At 37.2% G+C, this 27487-nt stretch overlaps 1 protein-coding gene across 1 annotated transcript in view; it reads left to right on the forward strand.

The window, feature by feature from the left end:
- The window catches only part of NRG3 (neuregulin 3), a 346526-nt gene extending 322569 nt beyond the window's left edge, over nucleotides 1-23957 (forward strand). Inside the window, exons 6-9 of the mRNA XM_065746454.1 lie at nucleotides 2075-2201; nucleotides 10011-10138; nucleotides 18049-18219; nucleotides 23254-23957. Coding sequence (XP_065602526.1) covers nucleotides 2075-2201; nucleotides 10011-10138; nucleotides 18049-18219; nucleotides 23254-23761 — 934 coding nt within the window. The 3' untranslated portion in view covers nucleotides 23762-23957. The remainder of the gene's footprint in view (nucleotides 1-2074; nucleotides 2202-10010; nucleotides 10139-18048; nucleotides 18220-23253) is intronic.
- Nucleotides 23958-27487: the final 3530 nt, after the last annotated feature.

Raw genomic sequence — 27487 nt, forward strand, 5'->3', positions numbered from 1 at the left:
GTTTTGTTCATCCCTCTTGATCTAAACATGCATGTGAAGCTCCTGGCCCATGTAAGAGTGTCTAAACTGGGTTGCATAGAGGCCATGTAAAACAGTATTGTATCTGTGACATTGGCCACTGTCGTAAGGGTGTAAAAACAAAGTTAATGGTCAAGTAGCTAAGTTAAAATGAATCAACTGTTGTGTGTTAACTCTACAGATTTTCAGGATTTTTTATCATGCAGATGTATGTCCATCATGTTTACAAGTTATCATAGCATTCCTCCTGTCTGGGGAATTATCTTTATATTTAGCTTGTATCAAGCTTTACTAACATCTAGGGAAACTGATTGGTGCAGTCTGGTGGGAGAAGGGAAATTTATTTGAAAAAACAGATGATGTTTTTTAGTCTGATGTTTGTATAATAACTGCTGCTAGATGTATGCAATTCACTATACACCATCGTATGAGAAGTCCTGTTTAAAAATATATTCTCTCTGTGGAAGTTAGAACTTTATAACTAAACGCTATACCCTTCCAATTTTTCCTTTTAAAGTAATAAGGAAACTACTCTTTAAGTGTTAACAACAGAGGGGAGACCACAGTAAAAAAGAATGGGCTGCTCTTTATGGCTTAGGATTTTATAGATGACCAATGAATTTATTTTCTTGCTGAGATAATAACTTATTGCAGAATATTTATAGAGTAGAACACAGAAGGCTAATTTGTTCTCAAGACAAAAAATAATAAATAAATATATTTATCATTAACTTTGAATTATTAATTTCTAGTTTTATAATCCTGCATCCAATATTTTGGCAAAATGAATATGCATAAACCGAATATCATTGTTAGGTTGCATGAACATTAAAAGTAAACTATTGAATAGTTTTTCTCACTAAATTACTTTTTATAATCTCAGTTGCAATGTTAAAAATTGCAGCAATGAAGTAATGGGCATCCCAGAATTTTTTTCCAAAACTGTGAAGCATTTTGCTACAATTGCAAATTTCAATATGGAAAAAGATCATTTGTATTTACTTTTTTCCTTATCAACACTTTCTTGAAATCGCTTGCTGCCTGACAAAATTTGGCTCAGCACTAACTACTGTCCAGAAGCTGTGTGTAGCACAGCAAAGCAGCACTGCTGCTGTTGGCCAGTCCTTGACCTTGCCAAGTGGGCTCCCAGATCTTTGTGGGATTGTTGCATGCAGAGCATCTGCTGAGGAGAATAAGGTAGGAAGGAGAGAATTAAACTAGTACTGTGGACTTGTAGAATTGACTTTCTCCAGTACCTGTCTATGAAAAGATAGATTAAAGGCCTCAAATATATTTTGCTGACCATATTTGCTTAACTGAGTTTTATCAGTTGACAGAAAATATGTATTTAAAATAGTTTTCTGCTTCAAATCTGCAATAATGTGTAGAACTTCAGAACTCAGTTTGTCAATATAATGTGGCAGAAAAGAAAGCTGTTTTTAATCATATAGTTATCTCTTGAATATTGCAAATGATTCATCTAGAGGTATTGTCAGCTGTGACATAGTGGATCATAGTGTAATATGTCAGAAATAGCCTCAGATATGCTACTGATGCTTTTTTTCCAGATTAAAGCATGTAAGCAAAAGCTGACGCATGCAAGATAGCAGGTAAAGTCTAATGAGCTACTAGCAGAAATGTTTGATTCTGTGACACTTTTTGAAACAAATAGAGACAAATGCCTGCTGTGTTTGCCAAAATTCAGTTCCAAATCTGAGCAAAAGGCTTTTTTAATATCCAGGCCTACTTGCAAGCTATTGTTAAATATGTAATAGATAATCTTTCTTTCAAATTTCAGTGCTAAAACAGCTACCATGCTATTGTAGTAATCTGAGAATAGAAGACATTTTTGAGAGAAGAGCTCTTTTTTTCCTTTGTTAAGTTTCTCTGGAAAATGACCACTGCATTGAAAAATTAGGCACTGGTCAATTAACTCAGCTGGTTAATCCAGTGTGGTGAAGATTTAAACAAAACGAGTCCCAGTTATATAAATATTATAGCTATAGTAGCAGTTCAAACTAGCTCTTTCTTACATGAATTTTATTTCTCTCTGCAGGAAACAAACAAAGCAAATTCATGAACAGCTGAAAGAAACACAGAATAGGAAAACCTACAGCCTAAATGCTTCCAGCATGATGGCAAAGTCAGAGTGTATGGCACAAAGCCGAGTCCAGCTGCAAAATGTAAGTAATCCTGCCAGCTACAACATTTAATAGCCTGGCTGTGTTCCTGCCGCGTATAGCAGAGCATCACCATGTTGCTATTAGCATCTGAGCAATGGGAGCAAGAATTCTCACGTCTTTCATAAAGTGTTTTTTTATCAGGACAGTTAATGGAAAACAGAAAGAAGGAATTAAAAAAAAAAAAAAGTTATTTGAATGGGCCCTGGGGTATTTTGTTCATGTAGTAGAACTTGCTGAGCCCCCCATACTTTTATATTCAACACTATAAGTGTCTATTTGAGCATGTCCCTGTACCTTAGCTCATAGTATGGTTTATAGGTCAAGCAAGGGGACTCAACATTAAACGTTGAGTGATTTTGAATCTTCCGATACAGCATGTTTATGGATCTGCAGGAAAAATGTGGAGATGTGGCACAATTAATTCACAGTAAATTCAGAACCTAGACCTAAAATTACACATATAAAGTAGTGCCCAAGGTAGATAATACAGATGTTTTTGTTTACCTGCATCTTGAGTTAAACAAAGAAACTTGTGATAGTAGAAGGAAATCTGTTCGAGGTAAATTTGAAATGTATTTAGTCATGTTTTGAATATTGTTACACGAGTTAATAGAATCCCACAATGATGAAACATATAGTTAATTTTAAATAAGAAAATTGAAGATAACTGATACATTTAGCCCTTGATGCACGTTATTTTCCAGTGCATGCTGTGCATTGCTCCTGGTCATATGCATTTGGTGCTTTGAAACAATTGAAAATAATGTTGATAGGAAGGCCAAAATTGGAGTATATCAGGAAAACATGGAAGATGTATTGAATCCTTTCTAAATAGTGTATTTTTATAAAATCAAAATTAAAATCTCAGTTGTGAGTCTTAAGAAATATCAAAGTGCCATTAGCTTTGTTTCAAGGAATAACTGTCCTACTTGCTATATTCCATCAAAGTAATGGGAGTGGAGCAAAAGCAAGCTCTCAAGCTCTCTTAGCCACAGATGCCTCTACTCCTGATTTACATCAAATGAATGCCCTTCTAAGCAATCTGGAGTGAGCTGAGACTGTGCTGTGATAGAAGAGCACTAGTTAGAGTGCTGCTTGTACTCACTAGAGGTTTTGTTTTGTAGGGGCACCGTTTTGGTTGTCATCATGTTTTGTGATCCAGGAAAAATTCAATATATCAGAGCTTCACTAAATAGACACTGGCAGTTTAGGGGACCTTCCATAGTTCCTTGTTTAAATTTCATTTCTTTTGGCCATATTTTACTTCTTGCCCTTAAAACAAGCTGTTAGGAGTGTTGCTGGCTTGTGATGTTGATAACAAATGGTAAATTTGTAAAGAGCTTTCGTGATTCTTTTGTTCTAACATGCAAACTGGGTCGTAGTTACTGTTGTTTTTTTTTCTCTTCACTGTAATTCAGTGCAATATTTTCTCAACCCATCATCACAAGGGACTATTTGGTGTCCTCTCAGCATCTGACAAACAGATCCACAAACTTTGTCTTTTTCTTTTGCCATAACAATAGCTATAATGGCTGAGGCGGCAGTTGGTGGATTCCAAATATTAGAGATTTAAAGCCATGATTATTCTTTCTTTTAAGCCAAATTTGTTTTTCAGCTTTTAATGCTGTTCAAACTAGAGCTCTCAGTGCTGGTAATTAACACACCGTTTTCTGGTTCCTGTAGCAACTAGCTTGGAGCAGTTTTATCCTTGCTATTAGTGCATTTTTCCTCTGGGAACAAAAATACTAAGAAAGAAATGCAGAATGACCTTGTGCAGGATGTAGTGTGTTCAGGATGAGAATGGTTTCTATTGTTAGAAAGATTTTAGTGCAGGAATGCAAGTAGGCAGTTCATGAAATATTTACAAATCTTGGCAGATAGGAGAAAAGGGAAACCAGGGGATGGGGAGAAATTGACGAGAGAGCAGAAAAGGCCTTTGAAATCGTATTGCTTAGGAGTGGCTGAGTGCCTCCCCATCAGAGATCAGGGTCTGCCCCCTAAGTGTGTCTGCAGGGTGAGGCAGAGACCAGGCATTGGTGGGCATCTTCCTGGGGCTCACTTCTATGGAGGTGCTGCAGTCGCTCTGAAGGTGATCTCTGTGAGGTTTTCATTTGCTGCTCCCCATGGATTTGAGGAGAAATCTTGGTTCTTATTTCCAGGGACCAAGACAGAAACTTAAGGAAATTAAGGTTGTTGTTTTTAGGGGGTTTTCTTTTTGAAATCCTGGAGTCCTTGTTTTTCCTAATCCATGTCCTCCTCTTATCTGGGAAATCTGTCTTTCTTATGTTCTGTCCTTCTGGCTTTCTCTAAAATGTTCTCCCTTATTGTTCTCTTTCCTATTAATAACAAACCTAGTGACGCTTTCATTATTTTTTTTTACTTTACCTTCTATTCTCTGTATTAGTTCAGACCTGAGAACAGCTGCATAACATTGCTTATTTTTGATGACAATTCTAATGTCTATTCTTAAAGAGCCTTTGCATTTTAATGCAGAGGTTGCTACATTTACTAATGGATGCATAGATGTTTCCAAACACTGCACTGCCCTAGGAAGAAGTTTTACAAAAGTAGCAGGTAGTGTTTCAAGTGTTTCAATCTCAGTGTAATACTTTTTCTACTCATAGTTTCTTTTTTTCTCTATGTACATTTTACTGGACTTTAGAAAAAGAATTTTCATTTAGTTTGAAAGTCAATTTTGAATATCTTTAAATGAGAGAAGCTATGTAAATTCATCAGAATTGCTGTTAAAAGCGGGGGGGGGGGGGGGGTGGAAACAAGCACATCTCATTTTTTGAACCAATTATTGAAATGTATTACAAATTTACATTCTATTCTAGCTTGACTATTTCTGCAGTTGTTTGGATTATTGCAAAAGGAAATGTAAAAAAACAGACCTTTGTTCCTGTGGTGTCTCACCTCTGTGCCAATTTCTTTAAAATAGAAATGAAATACAATGCTAAAAGCTCCAAATGCTTCATCTTAAAACATCTCCACTTGTCCTGCTCTATTTTAGGATATGGACTGCCTTGTTTGGCATTCCTTATTTCAAAAGGCAGTATTTGAAAAATTGATCGAAACTGCTGGACCTCCCCCCATTTCATTAAGCATCCATATTGGAAGGGTTGCTCTTTCTGTTTCTAAGAAAAAGATCAGCTATTCAAGTTAAGCAAAAGAATAGTCAGGAAAAAAAAATGGAGATGGGCAGCTGAAGAAAGGAGGCTTTTTGGAACTGCTTTATGTTAAGAAGATGAAATCTTTTGTTTTATTTTGCCCATTCTCCAATCAACACGATAAACACAGGAGGGGAAGAATGGCCACATCCTGACATAGTATAGGTCAGGTAACGTGAGTAGTGTTACAGCCTTTGGTGTTGCAGCTGCTAGGTGGTCTGCTACAAAGAGGTATAGATGTGGCTTTGTGCTCCTTCTCATTATCCTTTTTTTGAAAGCATTCCCAGGAAGTCTGTGAGGAACAGAAAGTATGCAAACTGGTGAAGGTCTGCAGCAATTTTACTTCAAAAGCTCTGGTGATAGGAGCATACTATTTAGATTTTTGGACCCTCTAAAAAGTATCCAAAATGAATGATGCCAGCATGCAGCGCCTGTAATAATGCTGGGAAAGAATAGGTCCATCTGGTATGCAACAGAGTACAAGCTTGCTGATATAATCAGGGACATAAACCAAGCTCCAGGTTGAGTGCCATGCCTCAGCCAAGCACGAACCATATACAGGTCATGCCATCCTCTAGCAGCTTAGTTAGTCCTCCTTAGTGAGGAGGGTGGCTGCAAGTACATTCTTATCCAACAGCTGTCATTGGGATTCCACCCAAAAAATACTTTGTAAGCATAAACAAAGTAGAAAGTGAGGAGTTTGCGTTTGCTGTTCTATCAATTTTAAACAGCTTGAACTACTCATGAAAAGATCTAGCTCTTTGTAAGCTAACCAACAGCTCTTTCACATGAATGTGTGCAAACTCACCTTCCTTGGCTAGCCCCGGGGTTGAGGAAGAATGCTAGAAGATTTAGAGATTTAAGCCAGAACATGGATGTCTCTCTGTCATTGAATATATAACAGGGAATAAAGCTTTCTGTTTGTATCAACAGCAGAAGTATTTGGAAGTATCATATGCTTTTCTTTCCTGCATTTGAATGTATTACATCTCTTCCACTTCCTTCCTCAGTTCAGCTGTGATTCTGTATTCTCTCTGAATTCCTACTGCTCAGAGCTGGTAATTGTGTTCAGTTCCATTGTACAGTAAGGGATACAAATTAGATAAACAATGTGCTATTCTGTAAACAGGATTCATAAACAAAAGTTTGAACAGCTATTATTCTATTATTATTTCTCTGTGAACTCCTACAAGGATACTCCTTTTCCCAAATAATCTGTTAGGAATGCACAATTTCTTGCTAGATTGTCAGGGAGCTTGAATTTGGATAACTATTTCCACATTTTGCTTGACAGAAGTTCAGGCTCCTGTTTACTTCACTCTTTTTATAGTTACCCCATTTTCTGTACAGCATTTTTCTTCTTTACAAACACCAACATACTGATAATCTTGCAATATCTTCAGTCAGGAAGAGAGGAATGTGCACGTTCTTCCTCAAGACTGCAGCAAATGGTTCCGTGTTCCCCATAGGCAAGCAAGTCAGGATGTTGTAATCTTCAGAACATCATCAACAACAGAAGCAGCAGCAGACTTGCCATTCCTTTTTTGATTCTGACAGTTGTCATGGTTGTTTAAAGTAGCCTTTTTCATCCTTGTGGTATCTAATGCCTTCTTCCATTATACTAAGTGGATCTATTAATTCTCCATCACATCCCCTCTGATATGCCTAATATACTTTTAATGTCTTAGTGTGTGGTTTCACTTCTCACTACACTTGTTTCCAACAGCTTGCAATCACAGGCTCCAGGTTTCTGATGCTCTTATAACAAGAGGACAAAAATTCTCTTTGTGTGACTTGTTGACACTTGTTGATACTATAGTATATATACTTTGTCACTGTGATAGAAATTAAATTAATATATGTTGAATACCAGACAAAGGTATTTAACTCTTAAGGTGTGGTTTTTTTACCTGAGTTGTGATGTGATTTATCAGCTAAAATCAGGAGCACGTTTCCCAATTCAGTAACTTGTGAAAATTTTGGAAAAATTGGAAAATAGAGAAACTTGAGCTTCTGGTCTCTGTCTAGAGTGCTGGCAGCAGAGCACAGGGAGCAGCTGTAAGGATGCTCAGTATTTCAGCTGACAGGCTAGTGGGGCAAGGCCAGCCCTTCCAGAAGAGGCACTGGTTCTTCACCTTTCTGAATGTAATGCAAACCTGTTACTCTCTGCCTTTGCAGTCCTTTTTGAAACTGCATTCCCATATCAACTCTCAATGCTGACACATCTGCACTTTATGTTACTATTTGAGAGATATCCATCAAGGAGAAAGAGCTGGAGGGAGTTGTTTTGCTTTGCTTAATCATACAATAACAGTGCCTAGCTATTCTGTAGCACTTAGTGACTAAATATAATTAAAAAAATAATCCAAGTAATAGAGCAGGTAAATGAATCACAGTAATACAGTAGGTCAGTGGCAGAGACTGACTTCTTGCAGACTCTAAATAAATTTGATTCAACTGATTGTTCAAATTCTCGGTTCACCCTCAATTCAAATTGTGATACACCTTATCAATGTAACTGACACTGGTGCAGTTATGATAATTAATGAGTGTTGGATCTGAAAATGTCACAAAATAAATGTTTGATTAGGAAGAACTGCCCTGTGCCTGGGCACTGATGGGTGCTGAATATTTGGGGTCTCTTGCTGGTCAGCAGCAGTGGGCAGCTTGTGGGGGCCCTTTTTTTTTTCTCAGTTGTGATGAGGAAAAATGCTTCTGTATGTGTGATCCCTCCCACCCCACATTCGCTATAATCATAGATGTGGCAAGAGGCATATCTCATCCCTGCTTTGCCTCTGTGATTCACTTTGTGCTTATGGTTCTATAAAGGCATCTGGGCCTTCAATTTAATATCGTGAACAAACACAAAAAAGGACAGAAATACCTTCCTAATGCTTACAACTCATTCTTCCCGTAGGTCAGATTGATTTATTCAGGTTAGAAATCAGTGTCATTTCTGCAGCTGGCAGACTAAACATTAAAGTTTAAAACTGTCAAAACATGAGTACCTTAAAGGATGTGCTTCCATCTGAATGCTTGGTCTACATTGGTTACAATTGACAACTAAGATTATTGTAACTGGAAGAAAAATGAGTGGAATATCATTCTTATTATTTCAGTTGTGTCTACTTTGTATACAGTAACATTTTGCATATTACCATTTTCAGAGCTTTGCCTTCAGAAGCCCTTAAGCAGTGATTTTGGTCCTTTCCTGTGGGTATTTCACACAAAAGAAAGAGAGGGATAACTTAGAAGAAAAATAGGAAGATCTGCTTTTTTATCAATAGAAATTGACCACAAGTAGTGAACATAATCTTAAACCAGTTATAAGGGAGTTATCTAGTCAGAATTTCCTTTCTAGTTTTGCTAAACTCTCAGGAAATGTAGATAATAATTGTAATAAAGGGGAATCAAGAAATAACTCTCTTTTTGAGGAGTTCTCACTTCGTCTTTTGTTAGACAACAAAATAATTATGAGGAAGAACTGTACCACGACAGAAATTTTACTGTCTCCTTCAGAAATGCTTATGCTGATAATAGCATAAGCATTAATAGCATGGTATCTATTTTATCACTGTGATATTTTATTAACGTACATTGCACTTTTTCCTAAAATACTTAATCATGCAATAGATCCCACAGTACCAGCTTATTGTAAAGGTAACCTAACTATCTAGTACTAAGAGCACAAATTCCATGCAGAGAGAAAAGAATTAAATAGATCAATTGGGTTTAGTGCAGATCATTACAACAGGGTATAAGAAACCTTATCTTTCTTTTCTGTTTCTTTTTCGTTTATTTTTTATAACTATCTGGAAATGTGGGTTAAATGTATCTCTGAGATATTGTCCAATAACTGCTAACAACATTGACTCTTCTTCCAAACAAAAAAGCACCTTTCTTAATGCTTTTACTTCATGGCTCTATTCAGGATCAGAGCTGGGTTTTTTTGCTGAATTTCCAGATGAATCACAAAGCATGAAGAGGAAAATCCATTCCTGTTCACACCTAGTGTCTGCTTTACAGAGCTTTGTGTCACACTGTGTGCCCAGAGATTGCCCTGCACACACAAATGTCGCAGGAAGAATTATGTTTACACTGATACTACTGGCACAGATACGCCCAGGTCAGAAATTTCAGGTGCAGAAGGGATATCTGGCTCTACAGATGGGATGCAAGTGTTTTTCTTACTTATCAGATGTTACGAAAGCTATTCAGTGTGGTTTTCAGAGTTATGCATATTGATGAAGAAAAGTGTTTGACTGAAACCTCCGAAGGACATGAGAAGGTGCTGAACATCATTTGAGGTGTGTTTTATGATGTCAGGCACTGCATGGACAGTCACAAAAGCAGGTTTTTATTCAAAGGGGTCTGTGTTCCCTTTTGTATTGGGCAGCTCAGTCAATAATTTTGCTGCCAATGTGGGTGTTTGGGTTTCTGATGCAGAGAAGGTAACGGGGACAACAAACCTTGGTGCTCTTCACCTGTGTAAACAGCAGTGAATGGATGTACTACTTGCACTCCCTGTTTTTAGTTTAAAAGGCATTAAAAACACTTCTTACCAATTTAAATTCTCGCTGAATAATATCAACAATGTATTTTTCTTTATATGTATTAATTAATTTTATTCTCTGTGCAGTACTCCAAAACAGATAGGCACCCTGGGCCTGCTCTGGACAAAGTCATGGAGTCCAGCTTTTCAGGTCCTCCATCCTTCCCAGAGGCTTTGTCTCCTGACAGAGGAACTCAGCCCACCAAGCAGCACAGGTGAGCAAATGGCCATCTGGGGGAAGTATGGTGGATGTTAAGGGCTGCTGCCGGACAGGTGGGCAACGCATGGGTAGGAGGATTGGGCAGTGATACTGGGAGATATGGAGGACCATAGGGTGCTAGCAGGGGATTGCATGAGGTAGTAACTTAACTTCTGTGGTGTTTGGTATAAAGCAGACACCTCTTGGAGTCTCCCAGGCACATTCCTTCTCTTTTCATTTGAAAAATTTGCTAAACCAACAATAACGTGCCATATAAACCAGAAAGGGATATTTGGATCCTACTTACATTAACCTTACTTAAACCTTTAATTTGGCATGAAAACATGCATGCCAACTGCATGTCAGATGCTTTTCTTTGAGTTTATTCATTATTCTACACAGATTTTCTATACATGCATAATAATTTTACTGAGTATAGATGAATTATGTTGCCCAGAATGCTTTCCACTTGAAGCTCTGTGGGTGCTCTTACTTCAATTTAGTCAAAAGGTCAAGCTTAGAAAAAACTCTTTGACAGTTGCTTACCCATTGATAGCATGATTGCAACACCCAAATTTGAAATTATTTAGGTGCTGTATTACGACATTATTAAGCTTTAAAATGTGGAAATAAGAACTGAATATTTCTTGTTTACAAAAGGCTCTTAAAACAAAAACTGAATAACTCTAATCTTCCTGTTTTCCATCGGGAAATTAAGGAATAAGCCACACTAAAGTTGTAGTAAATTAATGCAGAATTCCAAAGTGCTCACTTCAGTACATTCATGTGCCAAAACCTCTACTTACAAGAGAAAAAAACCTACATTTTCTTATTTTCAGATGTCAAGCATTGGCGTGTATTGAGTCATTACCTCAGAACTGTTTTAAGACGCTTTGATTTATAAAGAATTCTTTTTTGTAGTTTTATAACTTAAGATTTACTATACAAGAGTCTCACGTTATAAAAATGCAACAGACTTTAACATGACAATGACTTATGATGCATAAATCAAAGTCAGTCTTATGTGACTGCTTCCTAAGTTACTCAGTTTCTATAGTTTCTAAGTATTGTTCAGAATGACCTTCTTTTTCTCCATTTCATTTGGTGTCTTTCTATAATGTCCATCTAATTTACCACAATCTATAAACAAATATCTCTTGTTTCTGTGTATCAAATATAGATTAAAAAATATGCTTCATTTTTTTGATTTTTTAACAAGGTTACATTTTGCTCTAAGCGTTCCCTTATTCCATTCCATTGAGGTGCAGTGACACGTGTCTAAAGTGGTCCTAGCTGAAGTTCTCAGGTCTTCCTGAAATGAACAATCAGACAAAAAATAGAGTGGTATCTTGTCTTCAAAATGTGACACAGACCTGGAAAAATTAGATCAGTTCTTCATTTTATGCCACTGTTAAACTATCCTATTCCTGCTTACTATGGAAATACTTTGTTCCACAGCTAGACCTGCTTTCTCTGTTGGCATTTTCCAGGACATTAATGGCTGGTGATTATTTCTTAAAATCTGTAGATGTCTGCTCAACAGTTTCTAAAAGCAAAATAATTTTTCTTGGCTTTAGGTCTGTCATGGTAGGAAATCATTCTGGCTTGCTGAAATTTGGCTGACAAAGAGATCACCTAGTTATTTCACTCAGATTATTGAATAAGTTTTCTCACCTGCCAACCTTAGCTGAATGCAGAAAGAATTGTTATAAAGATGAAAGATTTGAATCACTATTGAATCTTATTCCTAAAATATTTCCTCTTTATTACTCACTGTTATTATTGCAGAACAATTCATTATCTTCTGTTCCCATATGTAAAATAATCCTCAGTTAGAACTGGAAAATAACAAGCGTAGTGAGTAAACTTACTGTAAAGTATACAGTATACTCAAAAGTTAATCTTGGATTATCTGTTCTTTAAGTGAGAAAATCCCAACTGTCTTTGTAGATATGTTAACAAAATCATAATTTGTTACTTATTGGACTGATGTGTGATCCCTTTGAGTAGCAGTTTACTTGGTAGTTAGACATGCTGACTTCCTTTCTTTGATTCATCCATCTTTGATTTTAGTGGGATTTATTTCAGGGAATCCCGTGATGAAAGCCAAATGCAGAGTTACAGCATGGTTGTATTTGCAAAAGTGCCAAAATAGGATAAATTTACTCTAAAATTTTAAATAATTTGCAGTAGCATTTTCAAACTTAATTAAAATATTAGTGAAAAACAATTGTTTTGGACTTAGCATTTTTATCTTTATGCTCTCAATACAATTGATTCAATTTAAATAAAATGAAAGTGTAAATCTAACTTATTCTGCAAAGAAAACAATGATTTTTAAAAATCAGATATTGATAAAATAACACAAGTAAGAGGAAGCCTTGAAAAAAAGGAGAAAGTATAAAGCATCTGATACTTTCCTAAGGAAAGAACATAGTCTTCTGGAGAAGTTTACTTGAAAGTAATGGCTTCAAGGGATGAGCTGTAGGCAGAGAAACAAACTGAATCACAGAGAACAAGAGGTCATGCTTGAAGTGAACATTTCCAGAAAACACTGAGAGTTAAGGACTACTAGAGATACCACAATCAAGTATTCTTTCTGGGTAATAAGAATACTGTATCCAAAGAAGCAAAGGTGATGGATGGACAGAGAACAACGTATGAAACAAGTAGGGAAATCCTGGATGAAGGCATTTTATTTATCAATTAGGAAGATTGTTTGGGGATGATGGTAGAACAGGAATGGAACAAAATGTGTGAAAATAGACGTTATGACAGTCAAAGTAGAAGTAAAATGTACTCCAGTGAGAACACAATGAAGAAATTACTTATAAGATAGGGTATGCATAGATACTGCTCTAGATATGAGGTAAAGAATGAATCAAGTAACCTTGAAGAGCAGAGCAATGGTTCAAAGGTCAGCAGTACTAAACACAAGACCAGTGATTTGAGAATTAATAACAAATGTTTCTCCCACAAGCTGAGAAACAAATGAGGAAGGAAAGGTTCAGAGTACCACTTGGTGAAAGAGTAACCAAATTGCAAAGAAATGCAGACATGCAAAAGAAAAGTAGGATGACAGGAAGCAGTAGTGAAGACATTGCCATCAGAAAGTCAGAGACTTTAAATTAGTTCCTGAGACATTGTTTCACTGCATGTGATTTTAGCATGAGGAATCACCAGTATTATTTTGTGTGGATAAAATGGCCTCCTGGTTAATATGGGCTCAAACTGCATTGATGAGCTAATACAATAAGGGATGAATCATTTGTGTTCCATGAAAAGGATTAGTTTGTCTCATTTAGTGTAGTAAATGAAGACTGAATAGAGTATATGACAGCTACTTATAAACACATCAGAGAAAAGATGAGGAGAACTAAAAGACCTACTTAAAATGAACAAATACAATGGTACAGTGGTGATACAAATAGATGTCTACTCATCATAACTAATTTAAACTCAAAGTTTTCAATGTAGAACAACTTTCTGGAGTATATAGAGGCTGATCCATGCTGTACTGAAAACTTATAATAAGGTTAAGGTGGCTGGCTGAACTTTGTGCTGTCAGGACACCTTTGACATCTTGGTTCTTTTTTCCTATTGTATCTACGTAACTGGTAGACTTGGGATAGTGACCCTAGGCTACATACACATAGTAATTGTGTAAAGTTACAAAGTCACTGATCAGCCTGAGCAAGTGGTCTTCACCAGTAAGTGAATAACAGTCAGACTTGCAGGTATGGACTGGCATCTGGAGAGCTGCTCCTTCATGAGAAAAGAAAAAAAGAACTCTGCCAAGGAGGTTTCATTTCATCACCTGGACTGAGGGTCTGACCAGCTCCAAGCATTCATAAACATGAGCTGGAAAGCACAGGTTGTTGTGCCCTTGTAGGTTTGTTGTTACCCTGCTTTATCTTTGGTACATTGTTATACTATTGGATTTTGCAAAGGCAGGAGAAAACAAGTGATGTTTAAATGTTTGGAATGTAGGACACTACAGGGATTTAAACAAATCAAATAAATAAAGCACTATTAAAATTTTCAGCTTATGCCACCATTTTTTAGAATAATATACTCCTTACAATCTTAGTATTACTTTAATCACATGCAGCTTTGCTGAAGTCCCAAAGATGACATTAACTCTCTCCTTTGAGGAGCCCTCTATAACAAAGATGCCAATAGAGGCTTGCACATTTTGTCATCTCATTCTTATTATCAGCCTGACAAAAGCACTTCAGAATACAGTACTATGCCTTCATATGGTATTTATTGAGAGACGCTCATGTTCTCAAGTATAACAGATCTTTTTTATTAAAACTGGAAATTGTTTGAAAGTCTGAATAGTTATTCTGAACACGTTAGCAAAAGGTTGCATACCTTTGCCTAGAAATGTGGCTTCTAGGGAGTTTCAGAAGACACTGATTGTCTGGCACCTACCTCTGTCATTGGGGTATATATTTATTGTTCCTGTCTAGCAAGGACAAGCAGTATGGCTTTCAGCTTTAGCCAGCACAGTTTGCATCTTGTTATCAGTAGGCAGTATCATATGTAGTACAATATGCCACTCACTATAGTTTTTGCAGGTACAAAGCTGGAGTATTTACAACCAGTTTTAGAATTTCCCTTTCTTCCTCCTTATATTTTTCTTTTCATGAATTATGATCATGTATTCCTGTTCAACTTTAAAAAAAAGAAAAATAAAAAACAAAGCAAAGCTGACGGAACAGCAAGTGTTTGGATGAAGGCAGCTTAATAATATTGGAGATGAGCTTGCATTTAGTACAAGATGTACAAAACTCAAGCTGGTATAAAAAAAAAAAAAAGAAACATTTCGATGTTTTAGCATATTTCTCTTGAATATCTCATTCAGAGCATGACAGCAGGGGGCATTGTGAGAACATAGGGAAAATATGAAGGCACACATGGAAGGAATGCAAGAGATACCAAGGAAAGAGGATGATGAAAATCAAGGTGATCTGATAGTACTATCACCAGAAGGGAATGTGAGACTGAAAAGGCAGGGGGAAAAAAAAAAAAAGGAGGGAAAGATTAAATAAAGTAATGATGCACACAGTCATGCTTTTAGTTCCATTGTGCTCATTAAAGAAGATGGAATCCACATCTAAAGTTAAAACTTTTTAATCATATTCCTCTTATTAATGTTTCTTCATGTTTCCATTAACAAAGGTACTTTTGAATGTGTTCAAGATGAGATGTACCATCAATTTTGTTTAGTAATTAACTGAAAAAAATAGTACAGGATGATTTCTAGAGTTATTGTAAATTCACTGCAAGTCATCTCCTCTCCAGAAACAGTTAACCACACTGGAGAGCTGCATATTTGCTTTCAGAAGAGAATATTCCACCTTCTGAGACGGTCTTTGTTTTTACTCAGTTGCTCAACCTAAAGAAAATTTTCACGCAAAACAGTTTACAAGAGTGAATCCCAAGTTCTTCATTAACCTTAGAGATTCTTGAGCTATTTATTTCAAACCATTAATTCATCAGAACTACAATTTTCCCTAGTTTATGAATTACCTGTAAAACACTTCAAAGCTAGTCTGTTTTTTGTTTTTCTTGAGTAATCAATTGATAGATTTTGGAGACATCATTTGCTACAGCTTTCCCTATTGTTCTGCTTTATTGAACACCTTAGTTACATGGGTTATCTCTTTTACCCACTTAGACTGGAGAACAGAACAAGAAAGAAAATGTAATGATGGCTAAAGAAGGGTAAATTACCTGGAGAAATTGGAAAGGCACTGTTTTCCTCAGAGAGGGGAAGAAATGAGCAATTGAGCAGAGGCCTGTGAGGGATATAGCTGCAAGCTAACCAAGCCCAGCACTCTCAGCCTTTCTTTGTAGGAGAGGTGCTCCAGCCCTCTGAGCATCCTCGTTTCCCTCCTCTGGACTCACAACAACACCTCTGCATCTTTCCTGTGCTGGGGGCCACTGATCTGAATGCAATACTCCAGATGGGGCCTCACAAGGGCAGAGCAGAGCGGGACAATCACTGTCTCCCTGCTGGCCACATCTCTGTTGGTACAACCCATGATACTGTTGGCCTTCTGGGTTGCAAGCAAAGCAACTGCTATTAAACATTGCCTTTCTAGTTTCAAATATCTGCAGTAAGTCCAAAGTTTGTTAACTTAATCAGTTTGTTGACTTCCTTAGTACACTGACGAACATACTGCAATCAATAATAACAAAATCCCCAAAATTTCATTATTCTTTGTGAATTATTCATTAAGGTGCACCTTTTATGATACCCTGATTTAATAATCTGAATTTCCTGAGCAGAAATTAATAATTGCTTCATGATGTGTTAATACTGTTTTACAGAATATGAACTACATCTCACAACTTGAATTCAGCCTTCCAGAATGAAAGGCCATCTAGCTTGTTTTTTTTCCCCTAGGTGGTTGGTGTTTTTATTTTTATTTTTATTTTTGTTTTTTTGTTTTTGTTTTTGTTTTGTTTTTTCAGCCTTCTTAATAGCTAAGGAAAATCTATTAAAGGGAGCATCAAAAATCTCTAAGGGAGTTCCACTGCTATAAGTTACTGATTATTTCAATTTTAAAGCACCAGGCATGTGTAAGTGTGCAAGAGAATAGAACAGAGACTAAAAAGGAACATGAACAGTAGAGTACAGATTGTTGTATTTCTTTCTTCTATTTTGACTTTCAAGAGAAAGGGCAAGCTGTAACAAAATGTGTTCTCCAGGAGAATTTGTCCAAGATATTTGATCCAAGCAAGAATTTCTTCGGGCATTGATGTGGCCTCAGCTATAAGTGAAGTTTCCATTAAGTATGAAATGTGGATTGCAATTAAATCATGTTATAGTAAGTGAAGTGAATTTAGGATAAGACATTTGCATAGCTGAACTGTATCAGAAGTTCTAATTATTCACCTAACCAAAGATAATAATTCTTATAATTCACAAAAAACAAAACAAAAAAAAAAAAACCAACATACACTAAAACTTCATTAAGAATGTCACAGAGTATTAAATAATATATATAGATTTCTGACCCCCAAGGGATGTTAAGAGAAATAAGGAGTAGCTGGAAAATGAATAGCTAGTCATACCATGAAGTATAAATGAGTTATATTTTGACATAATTTTGTGTTCCCTTATTTTTGCATTAGCAATACCTGGATTTATGTTTCATATTAAAAAAGCCTATGTGGATTCTAGATACCTTTTAATTCCTACATTAAATAGAAAGATATCTGTTTTTTCCAAAGCACTATAAAAATGTTGTTTACAGAAGTAATTTTTTGTCATATCAGATAAACTATTCTATTTATCAGTATATGTAAAACAAGAAAATGATTGTTGTATATAATACAAGAATAAAACAATACAAAAAGTGGTTTTGTCATAAATGGAGGGAACTTGTGTCTTAGATGTTTTCCTCAAGTTAGAGTCCATAAGCTTCATTACTATACTTGTATTTATTTATTTATTTATTTATTTATTCCAATTTCATGTTGTGGGACCAGCAAGGAGGACCCCAGGTCTGATAGACTATGTAATGGGCTTGAAACTTAAGGTCTGATTTTGCTCAATCTGATGGCTGCTTATTTCCACTATTGGAGGGTCCTTTTCCTCATACCAGGATTATGGTGCACAGCATGGAATAAAAGGATCGTCCTTCAAGTGTAAGAAAACATTTAGTATGCCAGTCAATTATTTTCATTCTTAGAAGGGATGTGGTCTTTTAGATGTGGCATAAGCAGTTAGCTGTGGATTATAGCAGTATATATCCTTAGAGAGTTTATGCTGACATTGTAGTCTGCCACAACAATATAATGTTTATAAAAACAGTAATCCATGCATTATTAATTTTGAATCTTCACTTTGCAGAAGTTAACACTTTTGCAGCGATAATTTTTACTGTACCCTTGGTGTGTTGTTCCTAGAAGTCTCTCTGCATGCTGCAGCCCAGGACAGAAAAGTGGGATGCTACATAGAAATGCCTTTCGGAGGACTCCTCCCTTACCTCGGGGTAGGTTCAATGGGATTACAGGACCAGCATATCAACAACTAGAAGAATCCAGGATCACAGAGCAGGACACAATACCTTGTCACGGGTAAGTAATGAAATATCCATGGTGAGACAGCACTGCTTGGAAAAGTAGAAAAGTAGTTCTAGTAATGTTTGCATAGCACTTTTTTCTTCGATCAGCACTGGACAAATAAGAGAAAATAATTCAGAAGTCCAACTTTCATGTTTTTTAATGCAATCTTTGTAGATTGCACATATGCTGTAGATGGAAAACCGAAACCCAGTTCATGTAGTTTTTCTTTGAACACATAGAAAGAACCTGATTTTTTTACGTTTTCTAATTTACCTCCAGCAGTACATAAGGTCTGAATTTCAGAAGAGCTCCCAAGCACTGACAGCAGCCTTTGAAGTCTTTTGCAATTGCTGAGTGGTTTTGCATACTATTTACATATCCCTATAGATTTCCAGAGGCTTCCCAGAATTATTGTAAACACAGTGCATGTAACACCAGGAGAAATACCTGGAGTGGAGCTCTGGTCTCATTTACAGACTCCTCAGACTCAGCTTAGCACGGTCAGAAAGCAGGCATGCATCAGTCCACAACCAGGTGTCCTGGGAGGGAATGTGACTTTGCTCACTAGGTCTCTTGTAGCTGAATCTGCCAAATGAAGCTGACTACACTAATTAGGGGTGACAGACTGAGAGTGGGGTTTGCCTGGGATAGGAGGAAAAAAAAAGAAAGCTTTCTGTAGACTTCTGTTCAGATGTTCAGGTTTGTCTCATGCTTCTTCCAGGGAAGAACTTGGTTGTTAAATCTTTCAGTATACTGTTGTTCATTTCTATGGTAATGTCGACCTTAAGAAAGTTGTGACTAAGTGAAAGTTTTGTATTGGGCAGGCTGCCACTTCCCTGCCACATGGCAGCGCCTTGAAACACAGGCGTGGAAGAAAGCTGCAGCCTCTTTTAGCTTGAGAAGCAAGATAGAAAACAGCAAGGCTGTCTTTTGTCTAGCTATATTTGCTCTTCTCTAGGAAATAAGCACGTGAATTACAAGTATCATCTTTTATTGGCCTATATTTGACCTGCTAACATTCTGCAAAAATTTGACTTTTTTTTTTTTTTTTTTTTTTACCATGCTGTGACCCTTTCTGGCCTCAATATCTGAAGCACTTCATCCTTATTTTCTATACTATGCATGTCTGTACACCCTGACTTTCTTAGTTCTGCCTCTAACAGTGGGACCTGTCCTCATAAGGAGGCCTGCAAACAGCAAGTGCTGTTGTGTTGGAGTACTAGCATTAAGCGTGTCACAGATATGATATCAATATCCTTAAGCCAGTCCCCATGAGAAGGAATTACAAAAACATTAATGCTAGGCATGAAAATTAAAGCAACTCTTTGGTCTTGCTTTTTTGAAGTATCTTGATGATGGATAGTGATTTTTTATGAAAGTGTAGTCTTTAAAGAACATAACAAAGCTTTTTACAAGTGATGCAGTAGTGAAGTACTGTAACTAAATTAAGGATTAGCAACTAAAATTGAAGCACACATCTAATCTCCAAACCAAAATAAAAAATAATTCACTAATTCTACTTTAAGTGGAAGTCTTCTAACAAGGAGACTTTTTTCCCAAAATCTCTCTCCTAACACCTCTTTCAGATTGTTGGTGCTCTCAGTAGGTATTAACCCAACTGGTAAGTCCTTACAGAAGCTGGGCTCCTTTTGCTGTTTCAGGAAAGCACCAGCTTTAGACATTTGTGGACTTCAAGTCAAATGTGATTAATATTAGTTGATTCATCAGTCTGCTACTCAGAATAGCAGAAAAACCTTCCTGAAATGAAGGGCTTAAAGTAAACAGATATCTCCATGGCAGTCACATCGCAGAACCTAATGAGTATTTTGGGATGCTTCAAGCATGTGACAGCTGTTTGCATTGCTTGGTATCAGCTGCTAGAGGTAGTACCTTGTATCTGCAAATGTGTATTTATATAGATACAAATGTGTTTGCAGATACCCAGTGTGTCATATATTCAGGTAGACACATAGGTAGGTGTGCATGCTTCCAAGGCTGAGCTGAAGCCTGCCACTGCCATTGCAATGACTCATTCATCTTAATGGACTTTGGCCATCAAGCTCCTACAGTGAACGCCTATAGCAATAAGGGCTTATAGCAAAGCTCTTTGCACTAGAATGAATGAAACCCATTTTGTATTTGAAGTTCTAAGTCCTGTCTTGCCTTAATATCTGTTTTAAGGGACAGTGTAATTATGCTTCATTCAGTTTCATTCATTGACACAGACTCTTGAAAACTATGTAACAGGTGGTTACTCTTTCAGGTTTGTAAATGTTTTGAGGGCTTTTTTGCTTGGTTTCAGAAGAAGAGTGGGCAGAACTGCACTTTGAAGTACATGCATAATTTATTCAGACAGAATTTTTTTTTTTTTCAGATAAAAATCATACAAATACCTTTCTTAAGGGACATTATAGTTCTGGGAAACAATTATAGGAAACAATTATTCTGCACTTAGGTAGAAGTGCTTACTGACACTGAAGTCTCATTCTGTTGTAACTAGCAAGTTTGACATCAAAGGTAGAAGCAAGAATTCATTTGTAATTAACTAAATGGTGGCTCTCACATGACTCAGAAGTCATATCCCTGCTAGTTCAGTGCATTGCCTGTTACACACAGTACATGTGCTCATTCAACCTCAGTCTTTGAAAGCTGTGTAAACACAGCGCAGAAACATGTACTTCTGGCATAAAATTGGTGTGTTCATCTGCACATAAAAAGAAAAAAAAACAAAACACCACCAACAAAAAACACTATGGAAATATGCCAGGCATTGAGTTACATGTTATTGTTACTGCCAATTAGTTTTTCAAATACCAAGAATAATTGAATCCTATTTATGGAATTGGCAAATGTTACTGTTATATCACTGAACTCATTTAGATAATTCCATCTTTTCTTGGTTTCACTCATATATCATCCATATAATACATTCATTGCATGTGAAATTCATTAAAAACATTCACTCCCTTTGTTTTCAGGGTGCAGCCCAGAATATATTTAGGGCCTGAATTACCAAAAAGGGGAATAATGCAGCTGATGAGATCCCTCCAGCTATAGTCGTTTGAACAATTATATAATAAGCAAATGCAAAGGAAACAAGAATGGGCATAACAGGTCTGCACTCTTTTGTTTTCCTTTATTATTTTTTTTTTTCAGTTGTCCTCCCTTTGGAATAATTCTGCTAATCAGTTTTTCATTCATACTGATTCTTAAAAACTGTTTAAAAATGGCCCTCGGTAGATGGCCAGAAGTGTGTCTAAGCACTGAACAAACATAATTAACCAAAAGCTGATCCCTTCTGATTCAGAGTAAAGCATAAATGCAGCTGTATAGCTTGTGCAAGAAATGCTGTTCCATATTCCTAAAAGCCACGTGCTTTATTGCTCCCCTGGGTCCCACTTCCCAAAGCAGTATCTCGTTCTATCAGACAGCAGCAAAGCTCTCAGTGCCTCTTCCTTATTGCTTTTTGGTCATTTGGAGATGCTGCTGTAGAGCTTCAGTGTAGCAACTGCACAGCACTGCATGTGTGAATGTGTCCAGGCTAATATCAAGCAGTTGTGCAAACTACAGATGAGCTAACTACAAATCAGCAGCACTCTCCTGGAAATGAGCCTAGAGATATTTTCCTCCTCTTTTGTCTGACAGCTCACCAGGAGGACGGGGCCAAAGGAAATCTGTATGCTTTTATTGGGCTGTGGCTGTTCTCAACGCTTTAATTGCTGTTCCCAAGTTCTCCTTCTGCTAACGCCAAAAGAAGCAATGCATGTGTAAATAGAGTACCCTGGGAGAAGTCCAGTAGGTTTAAGCAACTTTCAGAAAATTTCCTTCCTGTCTGAGCTCAAACATCTGCTCCATACCAGAAGTAAATATTGCTTTTCATGATCAATGATAAAACATGTTAGATTTGTCATTGGCTTGCCTGATCAAATAGTGATAAGAACACAAAGCTAATGATGCATAAAATAGGATCCAGCATGGAGGGTGTTGCCTGTGGTTCTTGGTAGTGAAATACTGGATTTTTAGTAATACTTCTGAAATGGGAAACATCTTTGGCATTGTTTCCTTTCTATTTAGTATATTTTCCATTTTTGTTTTTTAAATATATAAGTGAAAACATTTTCTGATAAGAATAATGAATCTGGCTCTGAATCTAAATTGAAATGTTGATAAAAATTCACTGAAGTGGCCTTACAGTAAATGAAATTATAGTATAGTATATGTAAATGGAGAACAAGGATTTTTCTTGAAGAATAGGTGAATAATATTTTCCAGATGAGGACTAAAATCAAATCATGTCAGTATTGAGTGATTACTAAAAATGACATGTTCTTCAGAGTTACAGTGTGCTTATATGCTCTGCATATTTGAAAGGGGGGCACAGATAACTGTTTCCATGCAATTAAGGACCATAAAACTGCATTTTGTTTCAGGTTCTCTTCTTCTTCACCTTTTTAAGTGTTTTCTGGAGTAGTGATTTGATAGCGAGAGTTCAGATGTTCAAGAAAGCATTCATCCATTTCTCCAGTTAGAAATGAAGGAATGAGATTTAAAAAAAAAAGTCATGGAATCTTTTGAGTAGAAAGGGACCCTTAAGGATTGTCTAGTTCAACTCCCCTGCAATGAGCAGGGACACCTACAGCTCAGTCAGCTCAAAGCCTGGTCCAGCCTGACCTTAAATGTTTCCAGGGACAGTGCTTCCTTCCACCACCTATCTGGGCACCCATGCCAGTGCTTCACCACCCTTACTGTAAAAAAATTTCTTCCTTATATCCAATATGTTATAACTCCTGACAGCATGTAAAAAGTTATTATTCTCATGTACTGGTGGGGAAAATGGGACAGAGGGAAAAGCAGTGGCAATAAAACCCAGATCTCCAGAGCTGGCTGTTTTCCCTAGGGCCACACTAGCACTAAGTGCTCTGAGTGTGATTCAAAACAGCCATGTATCCTTGCAGCACAGCTCTCTTGAGTCTCATACAACATTCCTTCCACTGGTCACATCTGGCTCTTCAGTGTGCAACAAAATTTCTCTCTTATTCCTTTCAGGTATTCATCTAGTGGTTTAAAAACTCCTCAGAATACTTCAATAAATATGCAACTGCCTTCAAGAGAGACAACCCCTTATTTTAATAACATGGATCAGAAGGACTTGGTCGGATACTCATCTTCAAGGGCCAACTCAGTTCCCATCATCCCATCTGTGGGCTTGGACGAAGCCTGCATGCAAATGCAAAATGTTTCTGAAGTAACAGGCATCAAATGGTGCAAAAACTCCTATTCAGCTGAACTTGTCAATGTGAGTTCCCCTGTCAGTAATTGTCTTATAGCAGAACAGCAAGAAGTGAAAATATTGCTAGAAACTGTGCAGGAGCAGATACGGATTCTGACTGATGCGAGGAGGTCGGAGGACTTCGAACTGACAAGCTTAGAGGCGGAGAGCAGCGCAAGCGAGAACACCGCGTTCCTGCCTGTGAGCCCTATGGCCAAGGCAGATCGAGAGGCACAATTTGTCTTAAAAAGTGAAACGCAAAGAGACTCAGCGTTGACCAAGTGACTTTGTGTGGGGGTCGCAGGAGGGGGAATGAGAAATCTGTGCATTTGATGCTTTGCTAAACAGGAAAGGAGGAAATTAAATACAAATTATTTATATGCATTAATTTAAGAGCATCTACTTAGAAGAAACCAAATAGTCAATCGCCCTCATATCATAGTGTTTTTTAACAAAATATTTTTTTAAAGGAAAGAAAAGTTCCAGGAGGGATAAGGCATACATCAGGTGCTTTCTAGGCAGGATTATACATATAGTTTCAGTTTCAGTTCCAGAGTATTTTAACACTGTCCTGTTTGGCTGTCAGAAGGCTTAGGCTATGCATCCTATTTTCAATAAAAGCCAAGATTGATCTTAGAACCATTCTTGGTTTCAGGGCAGCACAGAGGTGAATGCTGGCATGGGGTGCAAGTCCCAAAATCCTAGCACAGACCTGGTCCCCCTTGCTTTCAGTTCTAGGTTCATACTGAGGGAGGAGACACACAAACATCTACTTCTTGGCACTAACTGTGGAATGACCGTAAATCCTTAAATGAGCTAGATGCTTGACTCTTTATCTTACTTGAGCATGTCAGTTAGCTCAAGAAAGTCAGTGGAAACTTTTAGGAGCTTTGGGTCAGGCTAAGCCTGGAGAGGACTAGGGCCTCTGGAGATGCAGTGGCCCTGTGGCTGCTCCATCCTCTGAGCTTTGTTCGTCAGAGCTTCTTGGTTGGAGGAGGAGGAACAAGGGAAACTGAAAGTGCAGAAGCATGCACTATATGGCAGGTTTGGGTTGGTTTCGTTTTTAAGAGCAGGAATGTAAGCTGCTGTTCTTCACTGACCCCTGAACGTTTCTAAATCGTTATACTTTGAAGGCATCTGTACGCTCTCAAGCACTTCTGAGTATGCGTGTATTTTTTTTAACATTTTTATTATGGGTTATTCAGAGATGAGTCTGGGAGATCCAGTGTGATCAGAGGACAGCTGGTAGGTGTCCACACTGTCCTAATTTGATCCCGCTTTCAGTTCTCTAATCACTTTAATTAATCGTGGCTTTGGCTTGTGAACTTTAAAGCTCCAACCCTGCAGATAGCTCCGGATGGGCAGACCCAGGAGCCTGCACGCAGCTGATACTGTTGGGGCTATATGTGAGCAGATGGTTTCCAGCAGATCAATCCCTGCTGCCTTACAGAAGGCCTTAGAGAAGAAATGTCATTTCCTGGTTACAGTATCTCAGTCATATTATAAGCATTTTTTTTTTTTTTGCATTTCCTTTCTCTTGAGTCCCTCTTCCTCCCAATAAATTGTAACATAATATGCCAATAATGCAATGAATTGGGTTCAGTGGCTCACATGTTAATGTTTTCATTGTTACTGAAATATCTGCTTATTTGTGGGGAAAAAGAATATGAACTATAATAAATAACTACCAAATAGCCTTCCCTGATAATGTCAGAAAATTGATTTTAAAAAAATTACAGTATATGCAGAATGTATTAAAATATTATTTGCAACAAATTAATTGCTAAATTTATTAGATATGCCCCAGACATTCCAGTTCACAAGTTTCAAGACTTCCCAAAATAGCACAGTTGGTCACACAGTGCTGTTGTATGTTTAGTCAGAATAAAGCAATATTTTAACCACTGTCAAGTACATTTGAAAAAGAAATGCTGAAGATGTATGTCATTTATTTTGTGCCTAGCTGAGGCATTAAAAAAATCCTCTTCACAAATCTTCATTCAACAAGTCTTAATTTGGTTTTCTTTTTTTTTTTTTTTTTTTTTTTGTGTGTGTGTGTGTGTGTTTTGTTTTGTTGCTTTGTTTTCGCTTTTTTTTCTTTTTTTTAAGATGATGAAATTGTCTTGTTTACAGAACTTTCTATGGCTGTAATCTTTGCTGTGTGTTTTCAATAAAAGTCGTTTTGAGGGCAAATTATGCTTTATGCCCAGGATGGAGCATGCCTCATTTAGATTCCTTTCTAAAAAGCTGTGGGAGCTCTTGTCATAGCAGGAGAATGAGGCTGTAGGTGGGATCCCTGAAAGGAGTGTTTTCTGAACTACATAGTGGCTGGGCACAACCTCACTGAGCTGAGTTGTCTGTGCTGGTATGGCACAAAACCCATACCAGACAAACCTCTGGAAGATGAGCTGTGTTCAGTGAGTCTCAGCTTCACATCAGCCCAGTTGTGTGACTCTTTTGTTAACACCATTTGTATCCTACCAGCTGAGGACATAAGCCAAATGAGCGTGCATCTATCCATAGGTGAACATACATATAATTTAAAAAATGGCTTCTGCACAAAGCTCTGATTCAGTAATTTGTGAAGCATGCTCACTATTAATTGTTCACCATTAGTTTCATCGAGAAATGTTATCTCTGCAGTAAAATGCAAAATCTTTCACCTACTCTTCTGTCAACACCAAATCCTTTCAATCCAGCTATAAGGCCCACTTGCCCCCAAATCCTACCAAGCTGTGCAAACTCTCTTACGGCAATGTATTGGAAACACACTGCAGGATTTCTGTTGAAGAAAGAGCTATATCATAAGCAATGCCTTTAATGAGAGAATGTGTTCACTTAGCACCCCCAAAAGACCCAGAAAGAGGGCAAGAGCAATGTACTTTAATATAATGAAATGTTTGACTGAACGACTGATGGAGCTCTGAAATGGTGAGGATACCTTCAGCTCATGTTAGAGATGCGATTGTGTATTCAGCAAAGGATGTGTGACTGTTATATGTTAACTGTTCTATTCAGTTTTCAGCATGTTTGAATAGAGAGATGTTAATATTAACCATATGACAGACTAGTGTATTATTTGTTAAGAATAACACTTCAGGTCCTGTTGAAACTGTCATTGTTTACAGAGGAAAAGAAAAAGATTTTCAAACATTGAAAAAGGTGAACTTAAAGTGATTTGTGTGTTTCTCTAATGCAATTATTTTCCCCCATGGACCCTCCTATTTTACAGTGAATGGGACAACATTTTCTCTGAGGTCTCGCAATTAGGTATGTAGAGGACACAAAATATTCCATAATGTTGCACTGAACCAGCTGAAATGGTAGGCCAAATTATGCTTTGTTTCTGAATCTAATGATCCCACTGAACTCGGTGGATCAGAAGGGATATGTCAGTGTGAAACATAGTTTCTTCCTAATATGACATCTATTCCTACCCTACTTGGAAAGAGACTGTAATCTCCTTAAAAGAGGCTCCGGACTCTGTCATTTACCTGTAACATAAGTAAAAATAACATCAGACTTATGAAATTTGAGTTTTATCTGGTGTGAAAATTCACACACAGTACGCTCAAGTAAACTGAGAGAACAGCTAGTTAAATGAAGCTGAACTTCCTCTGAACTGAACAGAGAAACCCTGCATCTCCTCAGCATAATGCTGTGGAGCAGAACTGTGACAGTAATGCATATCCCACTTGTGGTTGGTTTTTGTTTTTTTTTTTTTCATTTTGACATTTTTCTTCTCAGTTTCTTCTGAACAGCCCAAGTAACCTTTAAAAGCAGTAGAATGATCCTAATATTTGAAGTAGGAAACGTGGTGAGTATGGGCACTTCTCGCAGTGTTAACCACTAGAAAACTTCAATACATCTACTATCCAAAAAAGTTAAAAATCAGTTAAATTAAAAGTTAATTCTTGAAAGAATATGTTTCAATTAACAAGTATACCTGTGAAGAAAAAGCTCTTCAACATACTTTTGGCATCTAGTCACCTGCCAAGCTCTCAGCTGACG

The sequence above is a fragment of the Cyrtonyx montezumae genome, unplaced genomic scaffold (genome assembly GCF_038088225.1).
Source record: "Cyrtonyx montezumae isolate F1298 unplaced genomic scaffold, pur_monq_1.0 scaffold_4, whole genome shotgun sequence".
Taxonomy (NCBI): Eukaryota; Metazoa; Chordata; class Aves; order Galliformes; family Odontophoridae; genus Cyrtonyx; species Cyrtonyx montezumae.